This window comes from Pseudophryne corroboree, chromosome 4 (genome assembly GCF_028390025.1).
Source record: "Pseudophryne corroboree isolate aPseCor3 chromosome 4, aPseCor3.hap2, whole genome shotgun sequence".
NCBI lineage: Eukaryota > Metazoa > Chordata > Amphibia > Anura > Myobatrachidae > Pseudophryne > Pseudophryne corroboree.
The window spans coordinates 204,141,606-204,162,253 of NC_086447.1; the positions used below are offsets into that span (position 1 = coordinate 204,141,606).

Here is a 20,648-nt window from a genome sequence, read left to right on the forward strand (position 1 = left end):
TGCTCCATTTTCACCAATTATAAAATAATCTCTCAATTGACTCCACTTCCTGTTCAAAAACAGTCGACCAACAATGTAATCTTCACCAATGCCTGCTTTAAAAACCAGTAGTTCCAAAACTTGGTCCTCAAGGACCCCTGACCATCCAGGTTTTAAGTATATGCATGCTTGGACACAAGTAACTTAATTAGCACCTCAGTCACCCAGTGGTGTTTACTCAATAGGTAAGTTTAAAAACTTAAGCTTGGTACATAGACAAACAAAAACAGACGATGTCATTTTGATCCGAATCGGAGCGACAAATAGTCTATTGCCCATTGTGTACGGACTATCGCACGCTCCCAAGGGCCTTTTGTCGCATCTTCGGATGGCGTGGCTACATTACATGGACGCTGTGGCATCACCCAATTCACGCTGGCTCCAGCCCAATCGGGTGACATCACAGCATCCACGTAATGTAGCCATGCTCAACCTATTTTGTTCAATCAGGAACTTCTTCAGGGGAAGTCCCTGACTGGATTAAACGCATTGGTCGCAACTACATTACGTGGACGCTGTGACATCACCCACTTGGTCCAGAGCCAGCGTGAGACTCAGCCAGATAGATCACAGCACTAACCGTCTTTTCATTGGCATTTGTATTGCCTTATTCGAGATTTTAAACTTACATGTACGTGGCTATTGCTTTTATTCTATAAAATGTATTATCTTTTAATTCACGAGTGTGCTCTCCAATTCTTCCTAGCATCAATACAATTACGCCACTGGCGTGGAGTGGGATGCAGCTGCACTTGGAGGATTAGCAGGAGAGAAACTCTGTCTCTGTGCAAGCTGTCCATATAATAGCCAGAGTATTGATTTAATTATATTATATATTTTATACACACAGATACATACTGCATACAAAAAAACTTTCTCCATAAGGAGCATGCAAATACACTGCATATTAATTTAGAACCCTAACCATTGGGGGTCTTAAGTTATAGATTTGGAATAGGTTGGGCAGGGGGCAGCCAATACCAGCATATATGCCAGAGATGGTACACAGAACAGTTTTACGTGTAGCCAGATGATATATACTAGGTAGATATCTAGTTGACAGGTACAAAAAGTGAACAGGTGCAAGAGGTAGACAGTGCCTAATGTCAACAGGTAGAAACAGTCAACACTTTTTGGGTTCAACGTATTTCCCAACAATTGCTTGATTTACTATACACATTACCTATGATTGGTAATAGTAACATGTGGAGAGTACAGCAATCCACCTTGCCCAAAGCATGGCGAGGGTCTACATTTATACTGATGGTTGTCACAAAACATGAAATATACAAGCTATGTATAAAAACCATGTTGACTATTGTCAGAATACTTACCATCCAAGACCAATATGTACGTTCTAAACTTAAATTTAGGCCTCCAAACATTACCAATAAGCAAACCCTATACTGCATAGCTGTGCCTCACCTCTATGGGGAATTCAAGTGTTTGCACGCTGGCCGTAAATAGATAGCACCCAACGGAGCAATTCAAGTGTTTTTCTGTTCGGGCAGGGCACACAGGGACCAGCACTGGCATTACCATTATGTTGTACTGTCATTTTAACAGGCTGGTAACTGTATTTATAAAAAGTGCAGTTTAGAGCAGGCATTCCCAACCTCAATCCTCAAGCCACACTAACAGTGCAGATTTTAGAGACATCCAGACCTCAGCACAGATGGTTAAATCAAAATAACAGCGGTATTAAGTCACCTGTGCCCAAGCATGGATATCGCTAAAAACTGGACTGTTAGTGTGCCTTGAGGACTGAAGTTGGGAAGGGCTGGTTTAGAGTATAGTGGCAATATGTAACAACTTGTTAAGTGTAGACGGTTTTAAGGTGGAAATCATTTACAAGGCAGAACCAAGTCAGTTTCTGAACCACCAGTAGCTCCTCAAAGCTGCATGTGCAGTATGAAAACTCCCCAAATCCTTCCACCCATACACCCCCTAGCCAAGGCCCCACCAAAGCAGATATGGGCGGCAGCAGCAGGGTCTCAGCAAGTGCATACACAATTGCCAAGGCCTGCGGGGAAGGTAGTGACGGCGGGGGAAGGTAGTGACGGCGGGGGAAGGGGGACAACAGCCATGGCTGTCGTTACAGAGGACCCACCTCATCCATACATGTTCAGATGAGGGAGAGGATCATTAAGAACACACTAGGCCATATTGTTCACAATATCACCTAGTGTGTATGGGGCTTTCCGCAAAACTAATTGGCCTCCTAATGTTTTACATTCTGCCAATTATAATTTTTTTTACACATCCTTTCACAGCATTGTATAAAATGCAATACCATTTGAAGGGGATGCGGTTAAGATCCCGCCAGATGGAATCCAGACACCAGAATCCTGACATTCTCCCTCTGTGGGTGTCCACGACACCCATAGAGGGAGAATAAATTAGTGTGCCGAGCGTAGCGAGGCACCGTGTCCACAGAGTGGCGAGTGCAGCGTGCCTGCAAGGGGCTGCGTTGCGCTCGCCCCCTCTGTCAGGATTGTGCCGGTTGGGATTCCAGTGTCGGTATTCTGACCGCCGGGATCCCATCCGGCAGGGTTTCGTACTGATCCCATTTGAAGGTCTGAGAGCGCCAAACTGCAGAAGACTCCATGCACATAGAAAATCGGGAAACCCCAGCTTGGCACACAAGCACAGTAAACATTTTTGGAAATTTCACAGTATGGAAGTGTTACCCACAACTCCTAGCCCAACACCCAATTAACAAATCAGAGTAATCAGTTAACTTGAGAATTTAAAAAAAAAAACCACCACACAGACCACTTTGCCAATCCCCAGTAAGAGAGAGTCCGGCTTTTAAAGGATGTTTATTTCCCGACGTTTGTGTACAGGAAGTTGATACTGAGGCACAGTAAGAAGAAATGTCCAAGGGGTAAGGGGGCTGAGGAGAGGTCTGGAAAAAACCTGGAACTAATGTTACCCCCACCCAACCAGGACAAAACATATGATCCCTTTCCCCCGGCATCAGAGGTAAGGGGACAATAGAAAGGGCTGTGACAGGACTATCAAGGTTTTGGTGGACTCCTTCATTTCTCAGTCAGCTCACGGCATGTCTTCCTTCAGCAGCAGCAGCGGGGTAAAATTGAGTCCTGATGCCATCAGCGGAATATCTAGGCTTCTCCACAGCTTAAAACATTATCAATCATAATGACGTAAAAGTGGATGAGATGATGAGGGAGGAGCGGTCATTACACCCTCCACAACCCCATTTGTGCACATCCCTCCCTCCCTCAAATGGCTCTGGCAGTGAAAGGATTACAGGGCACTTCACAATACATTCTGTTCTGCAGCAGGACAATGGTGCGTTAATAAGACTCATGGTAACTTAGGACATCAGGATGGTGGCCAGGAGCCCTGAGCAACTCTTCAAATCATCCCAACCTCACAGTTTAAAACAGCATTTCACATAATACTGCATGCGAGACTACCAAGTGTGGCTGCACACCCAAGAGTTTGGTCAACAGTACTAGCAGGATAATTGGTTGAAACTTCTCCAATGGTTTGGGTTTGTCTGTTGCAATCCATCCTATGATTATAGACATGAACCCTTACAATAGGGAAGGCATCTTGGTAAATAGGCAGATACCACACATATTCAAGATATCTAGCAAGGGGCTGTAGTGGCAATATATATGCTTGAGGATGCAGCAACTGTTTAGCTGGAGGTGTGTAGACACTAAACATCTTTATGGCAAACCAGGTGTCCTGAACAAGCTCTCCCTATCCTATCATTGAAATACCAATTAGATCTTTTGGTGTGAGGACCCAGAAAGCCAGAAGTGCTAGGTAAGCCCCTGCAGCAGTGGCTGGTTATACAGGATCCTGGGATGCAGAGGAAAGAGGCGAAGAGGGATATAAGGGGGTGACGGGCCAGCGACAGGAGTTAACAGGAAGCAGACATGTCAGCAGGCATCAGGCCTTTTCCACCGCCATGTCTCTTGGGGCCCCATGGAGATGTTTTGGGGGCCACTGGAGCCCCAAAGCTAGGAAAATCCTCAGAGCTGCTCATGTCAGGAGCCTAGGAAGGAGAAAGGATCAGAGAATACATTACAATTTAACCGTTATAATTTCTTATAATGTCTGTTTTCAGTGTGATGACTTATCTACTTGCATTTTCAATCTCTTATTATAAGCATATAGTATTGTGTACCAAAATGAATGCTACTATTACAAACTTGATTAAAGAAAAAACCCATTGCAACATTCATATAACCATACCTCAGTGATTCCTTATTACCTTTACAAACACTCACCTTCTCATTACCGCTTCCTGCTGTCCAGGGAGCATCACGCACAACAAAGCCCTTGGATTGCTGGGGCTTGTTCTCGTCCTGAGAGTGTGGCTTCATGTAAGTCTGCATCACTTCATTCTCCACCACATCAGACATCTGAAGAATAAAAAGCCAACGTAAACTCTTCCTGCAAGAACTAATGATTTTAAAGGAAAAAAACAAAAACCAAACCACAAGAAAAAAACAAAAAACCTTCTTTTAAAAAGTAAAAAAGTAAAAATAAGATTTAAAACCTACCGGTAAATCTTTTTCTCGTAGTCCGTAGAGGATGCTGGGACTCCGTAAGGACCATGGGGATAGACGGGCTCCGCAGGAGACATGGGCACTCCAAGAAAGACTTTGGATCTGGGTGTGCACTGGCTCCTCCCTCTATGCCCCTCCTCCAGACCTCAGTTAGAGAAACTGTGCCCAGAGGAGACGGACAGTACGAGGAAAGGATTTTAGTTAATCTAAGGGCAAGATTCATACCAGCCACACCAATTACACCGTATAACCTGTGATATACAATCTAGTTAACAGTATGAACATCATATCATCGGTCCATAACCGACGAAACTATAACATAACCCTTATGAAAGCAATACCTATATACAAGTCTTGCAGAAATAGTCCGCACTTGGGACGGGCGCCCAGCATCCTCTACGGACTACGAGAAAAAGATTTACCGGTAGGTTTAAAATCTTATTTTCTCTAACGTCCTAGAGGATGCTGGGACTCCGTAAAGACCATGGGGATTATACCAAAGCTCCCAAACGGGCGGGAGAGTGCGGATGACTCTGCAGCACCGATTGAGCAAACAGGAGGTCCTCCTCAGCCAGGGTATCAAACTTATAGAACTTTGCAAAGGTGTTTGACCCCGACCAAGTAGCAGCTCGGCACAGCTGTAGTGCCGAGACCCCTCGGGCAGCCGCCCAAGACGAGCCCACCTTCCTAGTGGAATGGGCCTTAACCGATTTTGGCAACGGCAATCCTGCTGTAGAATGCGCCTGCTGAATCGCGTTACAGATCCAGCGAGCAATAGTCTGCTTTGAAGCAGGGCCGCCAACCTTGTTGGCTGCATATAGGACAAACAGTGCTTCTGTTTTTCTGATCCTAGCCGTTCTGGCCACGTTAATCTTCAAGGACCTGACCACATCAAGGGACTCGGAATCCTCCAAGTCCCGTGTAGCCACAGGCACGACAATAGGTTGCTTCATATGAAAGGATGAGACCACCTTAGGTAGGAATTGAGGACGGGTCCGCAATTCCGCTCTATCCATATGGAAAACCAGATAGGGGCTTTTATGTGATAAAGCCGCTAATTCCAAAACTCGCCTAGCCGAAGCCTAGGCTAACATGACCACCTTCCAAGTGAGATATTTCAACTCCACTGTTTTAAGTGGTTCAAAGCAATGTGACTTAAGGAAACTTAACACCACGTTAAGGTCCCAAGGCGCCACCGGAGGCACAAAGGGAGGCTGAATATGCAGTACTCCCTTCACAAAAGTCTGTACTTCAGGCAGAGAGGCCAATTCCTTTTGAAAGAAAATGGATAAGGCCGAAATCTGAACTTTAATGGAGCCTAATTTTAGGCCCAAATTTACTCCAGTTTGTAGGAAGTGAAGAAAACTGCCTAGATGGAATTCTTCCGTAGGAGCATTCCTGGCCTCACACCAAGAAACATTTTCGCCATATTCAGTGATAATGTTTAGATTTCACATCCTTCCTAGCCATTATTAGCGTAGGAATGACCTCATCCGGAATACCTTTTTCCGCTAGGATCCGGCGTTCAACCGCCATGTCGTCAAACGCAGCCGCGGTAAGTCTTGGAACAGACAGGGACCCTGTTGCAACAGGTCCTGTCTTAGAGGAAGAGGCCACGGATCTTCTGTGAGCATTTCCTGCAGATCCGGATACCAGGTCCTTCTTGGCCAATCCGGAACAATGAGTATTGTTCTCACTCCTCTTTTTCTTATTATTCTCAACACCTTGGGTACGAGAGGAAGAGGAGGAAATACATAGACCGATCGGAACACCCACGGTGTCACTAGGGCGTCCACAGCTACCACCTAAGGATCTCTTGACCTTGCGCAATACCTTTGTAGCTTTTTGTTGAGACGGGACGCCATCATGTCTATTTGGGGCAATCCCCACCGACTTGCAATCTGTGCGTAGACTTCCTGATGAAGTCCCCACTCTCCTGGATGCAGGTCGTGTCGGCTGAGGAAGTCTGCTTCCCAGTTGTCCACTCCCGGAATGAACACTGCTGACAGTGCACTTACATGATTCTCTGCCCAGCAAAGAATTCTGGTGGCTTCCGCTATCGCCACTCTGCCTTGTGCCGCCTTGGCGGTTTACATGAGCTACTGCGGTGACGTTGTCCAACAATCAGCACCGGTCGGTCGCGAAGTAAGGTCTCCGCTTGACGTAGGGCGTTGAATTTGGCCCTCAGTTCCAGGATGTTGATGTGAAGACAAGTCTCTTGACTTGACCAAAGGCCTTGGAAAATTTCTTCCCTGTGTGACTGCTCCCCAACCGCGGAGGCTCGCGTCCGTGGTCACCAGGATCCAATCCTGAATGCCGAACCTGCGGCCCTCTAGAAGGTGAGCACTCTGCAGCCACCACAGGAGAGAAACCCTGGCCCTGGGGGACAGGGTGATCCGCTGATGCATGTGCAGATGTGACCCGGACCATTTGTCCAATAGGTCCCACTGGAAAGTCCTTGCATGGAACCTGCCGAAGGGAATGGCTTCGTATGTCGCCACCATTTTTTACAGGACTTGAGTGCAATGATACACTGACACTTGTTTCGGCTTCAACAGGTTCTTGACTAGAGTCATGAGTTCCTGCGCTTTTTCTTCCGGAAGAAAAACCCTTTTCTGGTCTGTGTCCAGAATCATGCCCAAGAAGGACAAGCGAGTCGTAGGATCCAGCAGCGACTTTGGAACATTGAGAATCCAGCCGTGTCGCTGTAACACCTTCAGTGAAAGGGATACGCTGTTCTGCAACTTCTCCCGTGATCTCACTTTTATGAGGAGATCGTCCAAGTACAGGATAATTGTGACACCCTGCTTTCGCAGAAGCACCATCATTTCTGCCATTACCCTGGTGAAAATTCTCGGGGCCGTGGAAAGCCCAAACGGCAACGTCCGAAATTGGTAATGACAAACCTGTATCGCAAATCTCAGGTACACCTGATGAGGAGGATATATGGGAACATGCAGGTATGCATCCTTTATGTCCAGCGATACCATAAAATCCCCCCCTTCCAGGCTGGCGATGACCGCTCTGAGCGATTCCATCTTGAACTTGAACCGTTGTAAGTAAAGGTTCAGGGATTTTAAATTCAAAATGGGTCTGACCGAACCGTACGGTTTCGGGACCTCAAACAGGGTTGAGTAGTACCCCTTCCCCCTCTGACGCAGGGGAACCTCAGCCACCACTTGTTGAAGACAAAAATTTTTAATCGCCTTTAACACACTCTCCCTTTCCAGGGGAGAAGTTAGTTGGTAGCGCCGATTTGAAAAACCGGCAAGGAGGCACCTCTTCGAATTCCAGCCTGTATCCCTGGGAAACAATTTCCATTGCCCAGGGATCCACCTGTGATTGAACCCAGATGTGGCTGAAAAGTCGAAGACGTGCCCCCACTGGAGCGGGCTCCCTCAGGTGAGCCCCAGCGTCATGCAGTGGATTTTGCAGAGGCCGGGGAGGACTTCTGTTCCTGGGATCTAGCTGTGTTGTGCAGCTTTTTTCCTCTGCCCTTTCCCCTGGCAAGAAAATAGGATTTTGGTACTTACCAGGTAAATCCTTTTCTTTGAATCCATAGGGGGCACTGGAGTACTCTTGGGATATGGACGGGCTTCCGTAGGAACAGCACTGAATATTTAAATTTAGAACACTCCACCCCTCCATATCCCCGAGTACTTGTCAGTGTTTTTTACTGAGCCGAAACAGGAACTATAGAGAGGTTGACAATGGAGTATTACATATAACATAATGGACAATAACGAAGTTGACACATAACGTTACTGACAACTAAACAGTTGACACCCTAACCAGCACTTGTAATTTGAACCAGTCGGTGAAAGTGTGTTACCATAAGATCCTCAGAACTAACCACAACTAGGTAAAACTGCTCTGGGTGGGCGTCCAGTGCCCCCTATGGATTCAAAGAAAAGGATTTACCTGGTAAGTACCAAAATCCTATTTTCTTTATCATCCACTAGGGGTCACTGGAGTACTCTTGGGACGTACCAAAGCTTCCCCCGTGGGCGGGAGAGCTGTTTGGCACTTGTAACACTAGGCGGCCAAAGCTAGATGCTGATGCCGCAAACGTATCAAACTTGTAAAAGCGCACAAACGTGTGCACTGAAGACCATGTAGCCGCACGGCAAAGCTGCGTCGTAGAAGCCCCCCGACCAGCTGCCCATGAAGTTCCCACATAACGTGTGGAATGAGCGGTTACTGACGTAGGCGGTTGTAACCTAGCATGAAGGTAAGCCTGACGTATGGTCAGTTTTATCCATCTGGATAAAGTTTGTTTAGATGCTGGCCAACCTATCTTGGCAGCATCATAGAGCACAAATAACGTATCCGTCTTACGAACTGAAGACGTTCGGGATACATAAACGCGTAATGCGCGTACCACATCCAGAGTTCCAGAATGTGCTTTCAACACAGGAACTACTATTGGTTGATTGATGTGAAAAGATGACACTACCTTTGGTAAGAAAGCGGGATTCGTTCGAAGTTCCGCTCTGTCATCATGAAACACCAAATACGGTGCCTTGCATGACAAGGCACCCAAATCCGAAACACGCCTTGCCGAAGCTAAGGCTAGGAGAAAAATTGTTTTCCAAGTGAGAAACTTTATATCCACTTGCTGTAAGGGTTCAAAATATGAAGACTGTAAGAACTCTAAAACCAGATTCAAGTCCCATGGCGCTGTAGGTGGAATGAATGGAGGTTGTACTCTGAGGACACCTTGGAGAAAAGTGCGTATAGACGGCAATAGAGCCAATCGTCTTTGAAAGTAAATTGACAAAGCAGATACCTGCACCTTTAGTGTAGATAAACGCAGTCCTCCATCTAACCCTGTTTGTAGAAACAACAAAAGGCGGCATAACTTGAAAGATGATGTCGGGAATTTCCGAGCTTCACACCAACCTATATAGGCACGCCATATTCTGTAATAATGAGCTGCCGTAACCGGCTTCCTAGCTCGTAACATGGTTGGAATAACTGAATCTGGGATGCCCTCTCTTCTTAAGAGGGCGGTCTCAACAGCCACCCCGTCAAACGCAGCCGCGCTAAATCGGGGTAAAGGAACGGACCCTGTTGTAACAGGTCTGGACGTAGCGGGAGCGGGCAAGGATCGTCTGCGAGTAATCCTCGGAGATCCGAGTACCAAGCTCTCCGAGGCCAATGAGGCGCCACTAGTATGACTGTGACCGACTCTCTTTTGATTCGTTTTAGCACCAGAGGGAGCAACGGAAACGGTGGAAACAGATACACAAGACTGTACGGCCACTCGACCGTGAGAGCATCCACCGCCACTGCCTTTGGATCTCTTGTTCTGGACACATACTGGAATGTCTGGTGATTGTGTCGAGACGCCATCAGGTCCACCTGAGGATAACCCCATCGCTGAACCAACATGTGAAACACTTCTGGATTTAATGCCCATTCGCCTGGATGAAAATCCCGACGACTGAGATAATCCGCTTCCCAGTTGTCCACTCCCGGAATGAACACGGCCGACAATATCACCTGGTGGCATTCCGCCCAATTGAGGATTCGAGCTACTTCCCGCATTGCCATGCGGCTTCTCGTTCCTCCTTGTTTGTTGATGTATGCGACCGCCGTCGCATTGTCCGACTGCACTTGGACGGGCTGAGAGCGAAGCATGTGCACTGCTTGTCGTAGCGCATTGTAAATTGCGCGGAGTTCTAGAACATTGATAGACAGCAATCTCTCGTGATCCGCCCAGAGACCCTGGAGCTGACAATTTTGAATTACCGCTCCCCAACCTCTGAGACTGGCGTCCGTAGTTAGAATTATCCAATTCCAACCTCCGAACCGTCTTCCTGCGGTTAAATTGTGTTCCTTGAGCCACCAGAGCAGAGATACTCTTGCTGTTGGCGACAACCTCACCCTGTGGTGAATCTGCAGATGCGAGCCCGACCACTGGGCAAGCACATTCAGCTGAAATGGACGAGAGTGAAATCTTCCGAACTGCAGCGCCTCGAAAGCTGCCACCATTGTGCCTAAGAGGCGAATGCACAAGTGTACCGACACTGTGCGTGGCTTGAGCACTAATTGTACTAGATGGCGTAGCATTTGTACTTTCTGCTGCGGTAGGTAAATTCTTTGATTGACCGTATCGAGAATCATACCTAGGAACTGAAGGCGTTGAGACGGAATTAGATGTGATTTCTTGAAGTTGACAATCCAACCGTGGTGAACCAGTACATTGTATGTTAGCAGCGCATGTTGGAGAAGTATCTGTTGAGACGGAGCTTTGATGAGCAGATCGTCTAAATACGGAACTATTGTCACTCCCAGGGATCTGAGGTGAGCTATCATCACAGACATCACTTTGGTGAATACCCGAGGCGCTGATGACAGGCCAAACGGTAGAGCCTGAAACTGGTAATGGTTCTGGCGTATTGCAAACCGTAAGAATTTCTGATGAGGCTGCCAAATTGGAATGTGTAAGTACGCATCCTTGAGGTCTAGCGCAATCATAAATTCCTTTGGCTCTAAACCCGCAATCACCGAACGTAGAGACTCCATCTTGAATCTGTAGTAAGTTACGTACTGATTGAGCCCCTTTAAGTTCAATATTGGTCTGACTGAGCCATCCGGCTTCGGTACCACAAACAGACTTGAATAATAACCCTGACCCTGTTGGTGTACAGGGACCGGAATCAACACTGCCGAATCCAGTAAGGACTGAATGGCAATTTGCAAAACTGTCCTCTTGTCGTCCGACAGAGGCAACCCTGTCTTGAAAAACAGCAGAGGCGGAAGACAGTCGAACTCTATTTTGTAACCTTTTAACACTAAATTGCGGATCCAGCCATCCGCGGATGTGTGGAACCACGCCACATGGAACGTCTGAAGGCGTGCTCCCACAATTGGAGAACCGAGATGGGCTGGTAGGCCGTCATGCCACTGGCTTGTCGGTAACCTTAGCGTCTTGGCGAGTTGTGTTGGTTTGTTGGAAACCACGTCCGCGACCACGTCTAGCAGGCGTGGCTGATCCTCTGCCACGTCCTCGAAAGGGCTGAGGTCTAAAGGATTTGAACGAAGGTCCAGCGTACCTTCTTCTTGGAACCGGTGGAGGCAATGGTAAGAAAACAGACTTACCTCCCGTAGCCTCCGCAATCCATGCGTCCAATTCTGGACCAAACAACTTTTTGCCATCGTAAGGCAACGCCTCTATACTTCGTTTGACCTCTGCCTCCGCATGATAAGTACGCAGGTAGAGTGCTCTTCGTGCCGTAACTAGCGACGATGAAATACGAGAAGTGAGCTGACAGACGTCAGTAGACGCTGTACAGAGATACTCTACAGCCTCAATCATTTGATTTACAAGAATTATCAGGTTTTCGTCATGTAAAGCAGCTTTGAGTTCTGTAAGCCATATTATGAGCGCCTTAGTGACCCAAATGCCAACCAATCCAGGTCTTAGCATCACACCTGCTGCTACATACATGGATTTTAGCATAGTTTCTATCTTGCGATCTGAAGGATCTTTAAGCGTAGTCGCTGCTGGCACTGGTATGGTTAATTTCCTGGTAAGCTTGGACACTGACGAATCAACTATTGGTGGATTCTCCCATGTACACGTTACCGAGTCTGGAAACGGATAACTAGACTTAAATCTGCGAGGTATAGAAAACCGTTTATCTGGATTCTGTCGTGTTTCTACTAACATCTGATTTAGAGAATCCGACAGAGGGAAACTTATCGGCGTCTTCCGTCGTTTCGTAAATACGACCTGATCATTTGTGAGTGGCTCCTCAGTTTCAGGAAACCTCAGAGACTGACGTACCGCTCTGATGAGATCATCAATGCCGGAACTGTTAACCTCCTCGCCATCTGACTCCACTTCGCCCTCCTCACACTCATCTTGTTCCGTGAGGTCTGGCATGGAATCGTCAGAATGCAACATAGCAGACACTGGAAAATCATAAGACATATGAAATTTATCCCGTTTACCCAAAATGGATTTGGACCTTACACAAGGCTGAGACGCCTCCGGTAGTTCTGGCGGTCTCACCCTAGACTCAGATCTTACCGTTTCCCGCTCCTGACGAGCGGCGGTTAATTCTGATTGTAACCTATCCAGTACATTTACTAACATACCCCACGGAGGGTCCGGTGAGGAAATTGGTTGTAAAACAGGAGCAGAAATGGTATTCTGAACCGAATTCACAAAACATACTGTACATGTGGTAGATCCATCCGGTAATACACTGTTACAGACTTTGCAATTATGCTTTTTTTTTTTTAATCAAGTAAATTTTTTATTGAAAATTTTTTCATTTGGTTACATAAGTGTGGTAAAAGAGAGAAAAGCAGTAAAGAAAAGAAAAGGAAGAAGGCAACAGTTCAAAGCATACAATTTACAATACAATGCATTGTGCTGATCAGTAGGTATTACATTGATTTACATTGTAAATTAAAACATAAGGCTTGTGGTGCTTGAAATGAGAGGGTTGTGCTCGGAGCGCTCGGACCGGTCATTAAGACATTGTCGTCGCTACTTGTTTAGTATACGTGAGTAAAGGGGAGGTCACAATTACAAGTATAGGGTTGTGTGTGTCCACAGTATCTGCCTATCCCCGGGCTACGTCAATTCCGCACTCGGCCGCACCAAAGTCCATCTATCCCACTTACGGTGAAACTTGGACACAGAGTTGCGGGATAAGTACATTAGCCTTTCATGCCCTATGACCAAGGTTACCAGGGCTCTCCACTCCGATACTCTGGGAGGGGTCTCTGCAAACCAGGAGCGTGCAATGAGGACCTTGGCAAGCGTGATCAGACACAGGACATACTGATATGTGAGCAATGAATGGGTTTCTTCCAGGTCCACCCCGAAGAGGCAGGTTCTGGGATTAATTTGGGGAAGAGATGGGTCAGTAGTTAATATGTCAGACCAAACCCAAGTCCAAAATTCATAGACTTTCGGACAATTCCATAACAGATGCCAAAAACCAGCATCTGCCATCCGACATTTGGGGCATAAAGTGTCAGGTCTTAAACCAGCTCGTTGGAGAAGTAGAGGGGTTCGATAAACCCTGTGTAGGATAAAGAGATGCACCTGTTGATATCTAATGCAAGGAGTGGTAGACCTGGCGGAGCCCAGTATTTGTAGCCATTGTTCGTCTGACAGGGGGCCTATATCATCTTCCCAGCTCAGCCTAAGCGGATCTAAAGAGGCAGGTAGGGTTCTATTGTTTAGTGAGGCATATATTGTTGAAATTTTACCTGTGGAGGGTAAGCGTTGCAGCATAAGTTTAACTGGAGAAGGGGAGATGGAAGGGGCCGTTTTGAACTGGGTCTGTATGGCGTGTCTTAGTTGGAAGTATCTAAATAGGGCTGTGTTTGGGAGCTCGAATTCAGCCTGCAGTTGCGCAAATGATTTAAGATAACCATCCACATATAATTGCCCTAGGGAGGTCACCCCACTTTTTATCCAAATATTGTCTGTTGACAGCTTCTGAAGTTCCATATACGAACTATTAAACCATAAGGGTGAATCTGTTTCTAGGTCGGCCCAGTCATAGAGGTTGTGTACTTGTTTCCAGACCAACAGAGCCTGTCGCAGGATAGGAGGAAGACCAGTCACTGACATTCCCGAAAGCAAGAAAAGGAAGGGGTGAAGGGGGGTCCAACCCAGTCTGTCAAATATCCCTGTAGGGTCGAGCCACCCACTCCTGTGATCCAGCTGGAGAGGTGCACCAGCTGTGCTGCCAGATAATACAGCCTGAGATTAGGCAGGCTCGCCCCCCCAGTGAGTTTGGTCCTACAAAGTTTTTTTATAGCTATCCTCGCCGGTTTATGACCCCAGATAAAGGAAGATATGAGACTGTCAATGTTAGCAAATATTTTTTTAGGGAGGTAGATGGGGGAGTGTTGCAGGACATATAGGTACTTAGGCTGGATGGACATCTTAAAGAGATTGATGCGTCCCAATACTGTCAGTGGTAGTGCCTTCCATGTGTGGATCTTACTTTTAAAAAGGGCTGTGATAGGGTCTATGTTCCACTTGGCATATTCTGATGCTGGCCCCGTGACCCAAACACCCAAGTATTTAAATTTCAGAGTCCATTGCAGTGAGTGTGACGTGCATATCCCCTCCGGGATATGTCCTGAAATGGGAAAAATAAAGGATTTGTCCCAGTTTATACATAAGCCAGAGTATTCCGCAAATTCATTAATTGTGTGAAGCATAGCCCGGAGTGAGGCATCTGGGTCCTTAAGGAACAGCAACATATCGTCGGCATACAGTGAAATCTTATCCACCGTGGAGCCGGCTGCCAGTCCCTGAATATTCGGGTTGTCCCTTATCATACAAGCCAGTGGTTCTATAGCCAATGCAAACAGGGCCGGGGACAACGGGCAACCCTGTCGTGTGCCCCTGGCCAAAGAGAATGAGGACGAGGTATACCCATTAACAGAGACACGGGCTGCTGGAGAGGAGTACAGTAATCGAACCCACCCGATGAACACAGGGCCCAGGCCAAACCCGTGTAATACCTGCCAAAGGTAGGACCACTCAACCGAGTCGAAGGCCTTGGCGGCGTCGAGAGACACCACCACTGCCCCCGAACCCAGCAAGCCATCCCCCTGCAGGTGATAGAACAGCTTCCGTAGGTTTTGCATAGTGGACCTTCCCGGCATGAAGCCCGTCTGGTCCTGATGTATAATAGACCCGATGACCGCGTTCAGACGGATGGCAAGCATCTTTGCAAGAATTTTAACATCTGTGGACAGTAGTGAAATAGGGCGGTAGGAATCGGGAGCCTTGGGATCCTTCCCCGGTTTGGGCAGCACTATAATAGTGGCTTCAGACATGGACGGGGGAAGTTCACCAATTTCAAACAAGGTATTAAATAAATCTAATAAATAAGGACTGAAGTGGGAGTTAAATTTTTTATATATCTCCACTGGGAGGCCATCCCCACCAGGTGCCTTGGAAGGAGGGAGTGACGACACAGCGCACTCCACCTCCTCCAGGGTGAAAGGAGCCTCAAGTGCTTCAAGCGCCTCCTGCGATAAATTGGGCAAATTCACCCGCGAGAGGTAGGAGTGCAGTTGCTCGTCGGTGTGGGAGACTCCTGACGAGTATAGTTTGGAATAAAAATGTTTAAATACCCCTGCTACGTCTTTCCCCGAGTAGCAGAGACTGCCATCCCCATCGGCAATACACTGAACAGTGCGAGAATGGGTTTCATCCCTGGCCAGGAAAGCAAGGCAACTGCCCCCCAGTTCTGCCTGAAAGTACTGCCTGTGACTGGAGAACAGCAGCCTACGCTTGGATTTATCAAAGAGGTAATCGGCCCACTCTCCCTGTGCGTGCAGCCACGCCTCCCGATCTGACCGGGAATGTGATTCTATGTATACAGATTCCAAATCACGGCTGGCCTGTTCGAGTCTCGCTTCCTCCCTCCTGTTAAACGACTTGATGCCGGCTATTCTTTTAATAAAGGTACCTCTAATATATGCTTTGTATGCATCATGTCGGACAGTGGGGGAGGAGTCTGGGGGGTTGCAATCAAGGAAGACTTTCCAGTCCGAGAGAAGGTCGGAGCCCTCTCCCATTAAATTCAACCAAAATGGGTGCAGTTTCCACTGACTGCTGCCCCTATCGTGCGTCATAGACAGCTTTAGTAAAACCGGTGAGTGGTCCGATATACCCCTGGACAAATATGTTAGTTCAGAAATTCTAGGCGATAATGTCGGGGAAATAAGGCACAAGTCTATCCGTGACAGTGTGTTATGGGTAGCGGAGTGACAGGAATAGTGCGCTATAGTAGGGTTTCGCACTCTCCAGATATCCATCCAGCCAAGCTCAGCAACAATTCTTGCAAAAGGGGTCGGGGCAGGGGGGAGGGAGGTGGAGTCGCGAGACTCCCGCCAGCGGTCTATAGACAAGTCCATGACGTTGTTGAAGTCACCCACACTAATAACCGGTGTGTCAGGGGATTGGGCTATAAAGTCAGCTGCCTTACGTAGAACTTCACTGTTATAGGGGGCGGGAATGTATATAGCCATGATATGATACAGTGCATGATGTATGACAGCACGTAAAAACACATAACGACCCTGAGGGTCAATGCTGCTATGCTCCAGGTGAAAGTTTACCGATTTTTTAACCAATATCGATACCCCTCTGGCGCTGGAGGAGAACGTGGAGTGGTAGGCCCACCCAACCCACGGTCTTTTAATGGCCATGACTTTACTACCATACAGATGAGTCTCAGAGAGGCATGCTATGTCAACTCTGTACTTTTGAAGTTGTTTCAGGACAAGTGAGCGTTTAATTTTATCATTTAAACCACGGACATTCCATCCCATCAGTCTAATCGTGTCCCTCCCCGTGGCGTCTGTATTAGATCCCATATCGTAGAGCGCTGTGAATGGGCACAAGGAGATAAGTCGTGGGAGACGGAAGGAGTATAGTGTGTGAGGTAGGGTACCCAGTGAATCGTATCATAATAAAACCATACTCCCTAACTTGGAAAACCCGATTAGGACTGAAAGGCCGAGGCCGAGCATACTCCAAATGTGACATCTGAAATACCATACATTTCCATAGCGTTAGAGCACCATGATCAGTTGCAGAAAGAAAAAAAAAGGGAGGAAAGAATAAAGAAAAGGAAAGTAACAACAACAATAAAACATCCCATCCCGCACCCACCCTGTATGACCAATAAGCAACCTAGTGTCATACCTATACCCTAACAAAACTAAATTAAACTAGCTGGGTACAGAACAAACCAGCTGGGAGAACAGAACTGTGGGACTAGATCCCTAAGCTATCTACAGCAGGGAACTCCCGCACATAGAGCTTAGCAGGTGTAGTGGCCCGATGCTAAAAAAAGGAAAAACCCCAGAGAAGTAAGTGACATGCATCAGCCCATAGGGGTAGAGACAATAGAAACCATACGGTTTACGCTATAATAGTTACCCACGCCAACTACATATGACCAATACGAGTTCATTCAGGAGCTGGAGGCCTGTGTTCCAGCCAGGATTCCACATCTTTCGGGTTTGAGAAAAAGTGCGTGGCGTCGTTGTATATAACCCTCAGACGAGCCGGAAACAACATCGAGTATTGGATATTCCGATCCCGGAGTTTGCGTTTGACAAGAGAGAATTGGGCACGGGATTTCTGGACTTCAACGGCAAAGTCTGGGAAAATTGAGATCTTGTGGTTGTCGAACATCAGCGGGCCCTGGAGACGAGCCAGACGAAGTATAGTGTCTCTGTCTTTAAAGTGAAGAAGACGAGCAATGAACGTTCGAGCAGGAGCGCCTGGTGGAGGAGGACGAGACGGAAGACGATGTGCTCGTTCTACCGCAAATTGTGGGCTGAAGGCTTCACGTGTAAACATCTTAATCAGCCAGTCTTCAAAGAATTTCTCCGGGGCTGTTCCCTCTGCCCTCTCAGGTAGCCCAACCAGGCGGACATTGTTCCGGCGGAGTCTGCCTTCTATATCGGATAGCTTAGCGTGAGCCGATGATAGTTGTGTAGAAAGATCGTCCATCTTAGTTTTAAGTGGATAGGTGGTGTCCTCCAGGTCCGAAATGCGGTGCTCAGTCTCACTCACTCTTTCACGAATCTTTTGGAGATCCTGACGGAGTAGAGAAACATCTATCTGGACACGTTCAATTTTATCAGAGACTCGTTGCTCTGAGGCAGCAATAGCCTGTATTATTTGCTGCGTGGAGTGCGTCGAGTCGTTTAAGGCTGGGTCCTCGCCTTCAGAGCGCGGAGATTGAGGGTTACGAGCCGCGTTGGAAGTGGATTGGGAAGAGGAGGATTCCCTCGCATATTTTTGTAATTTCGCGGCTGCACCTGTCTTCCCCATTGTAATGTCCAGTATATTGCACAGGAGGCTTGTAGAGTAGGATTACAAGTGTGGAGGAATATGGAGATTGAGCCGTAGCAGCGCACTCCCAAGTGGCCCAGACACAGGATCAATGTGATGATCACAGCTTTCACGTGTAGCGGGTAGGGGGGTCAGGGAGGTCGGTGTTTTATATAGAGATGTCAGCACGTTGTATTTAGGCAGAGGTATAGAGGCGTAAGCGTGTGCAAATTGGGGTGTAGTGCCCTGTATTACTCCCAGCATGCGCACCATTCAGGCAAGGAATTAGTGCAGGAATGGGCAGGTAGATATATGCATAGAAATGTGGATGTCGGAGTGGTATATCCTATCTAGCTTCCAGAGGGGAGTATTGTCCAGGTAGGAGAATATTGCAGGGAGCACTGCAGGGAAGGTGTACCTGCCGTGAGCCACAGGAGCTGATGATCTGCCGCTTAGCCTGTAGTGTTCTCCTGCGGTGGCTTGTGGAGTGCAGGCCGCGCCGTGTCTCCCCGCAGCGGTGAAGAAGGCCTCTCTCCAAGGTGCAGCACGTGGGACGCAGCCCGGAGTCAGCGTCGGCCCCGGAGAGCGCCGACCCGGAAGCGCCGCGGATTCCCTGTGTCAGGAGAGCGAATAGCGGAGGGACAGCCGTAGGACGTCCAGGCACCGTGGCGGCAAACAGGAGGTACGCGGCCGGGGAGCGGAGGGCAGAGTGTTTTGCCCCACGCTGGCAAGATGGCCGCCGCAAGCAGCTCTGAGACAGCACCCGCAGTATCTTCCGTCAAACGGCTGTTATATTGGTCCGAGGGGACCGGCAGGTAGTTCCAGCGATGCACCAGCAGTTAGGGCTGAAGTAGAGTCACTTTTTATGTAGATAGCATCGGGCTAAAACGGATTAATGTAGGAGTTTGTGCGGGAGCTTAAAAGCTATGCTCCTACTCCATGCTGTGCCAAGCCATGCCCCCGCAATTATGCTTTTTAGTTTTTGCTGGTGCCTTACTCATTATGACGACAGACAATACAATACACAAAAAACAGACACCTGCACGACTCAGTAAAATAGTATGAAGGTGTCTCTGTATATATATCTGGCCAAGTGCAGTACACGTGGCCAGTACTGTGAAATGTGATCCCAATTTCCCACTAACACCCCTGCGCCTCCGGTGGAGTAGAGATTTAGGACAGGAACGTTCTGGAATCACAGAGGAAGACACAGGAAACATGGTTAAAATGGCCCCCCATGCTTATACATATAATCACTGCAGTCATGCTGATATTATGAACAGCCTGTGTAAACATGATAAAATCTCCTCCCGGCAGTATAAACATCTTATATAATTATATGCTATACTACCCCCCGCCTGTTGCTGCTGTTTCCCCCCTCGCATCTGCTCCATAGCGTGCAGTGCGGGTAGCGGGCACCCCTGGACCTGGGAGCGCGTGTTAGCGCTATGAGACCCGGCAGCAGCGGTCCAGCGACGGCGGAAATGCAGGACAAGCGGCGGCCAGACCCGTTGTCTTCCCCCTGCAAGACGCGCCGGACCAGCGGGAAGCAGACTTCAGAGACGCGGGAGCGTGAGCAGTTCTCAAGTGGCGGGCGGAAGCGGGTCTATGTTACCCGGCGGCCGGAGCAACTGCGGCGGGCGGCAGACACTTCCCCACACCTCGGGGCGGCAGCGGAAGCTGACCGCCTTCTCTCCCCTCACATACCTTTATAGAACGTCTGTGAAGAGGCTCCGACGGGGCTTCTTAGTAAGCGCCGGCCAGCCTGCAGGAAATGCTGTGTGGGCTGTGAGGGAGCTCTTTCAGAGAGGCCCGACACGCCCCTGCTGCTATCAGCAGCTGCACTATCCCTGACCCTGCCTTTTGGAAGGGGGAAAGGGATGTGTAAAATAGAAAAAATAAAAAGAAAAAGAAAATTCTTCAATAGTAATCGTGACTTAAGTCACCTAGCTGTTGCAACGTTGAGCACAGAAAAAACACTGACAAGTACTCGGGGATATGGAGGGGTGGAGTGTTCTAAATTTAAATATTCAGTGCTGTTCCTACGGAAGCCCGTCCATATCCCAAGAGTACTCCAGTGACCCCTAGTGGTATAATGATCTAGCTGTGTTGTGCAGCTTTTTTCCTCTGCCCTTTCCCCTGGCAAGAAAGGACGATCCACGTACTCTTTTGCTTTTATTTGAACGAAAGGACTGCATTTGATAATGAGGCGC

The 20,648-nt window shown here is 48.0% G+C and overlaps 1 protein-coding gene across 2 annotated transcripts in view; it reads right to left on the reverse strand.

The window, feature by feature from the left end:
• Nucleotides 1-2,845: 2,845 nt before the first annotated feature.
• Nucleotides 2,846-20,648, reverse strand: part of HDLBP (high density lipoprotein binding protein) — a 124,642-nt gene continuing 106,839 nt past the window's right edge. For both annotated transcript variants that reach the window (XM_063915813.1, XM_063915812.1), the window contains exons 27-28: nucleotides 4,308-4,442; nucleotides 2,846-4,072 (exon numbers count right to left, since the gene is read on the reverse strand). In XM_063915813.1, the coding sequence (XP_063771883.1) occupies nucleotides 3,938-4,072; nucleotides 4,308-4,442 (270 nt within the window). In that variant the 3' untranslated portion in view covers nucleotides 2,846-3,937. The remainder of the gene's footprint in view (nucleotides 4,073-4,307; nucleotides 4,443-20,648) is intronic.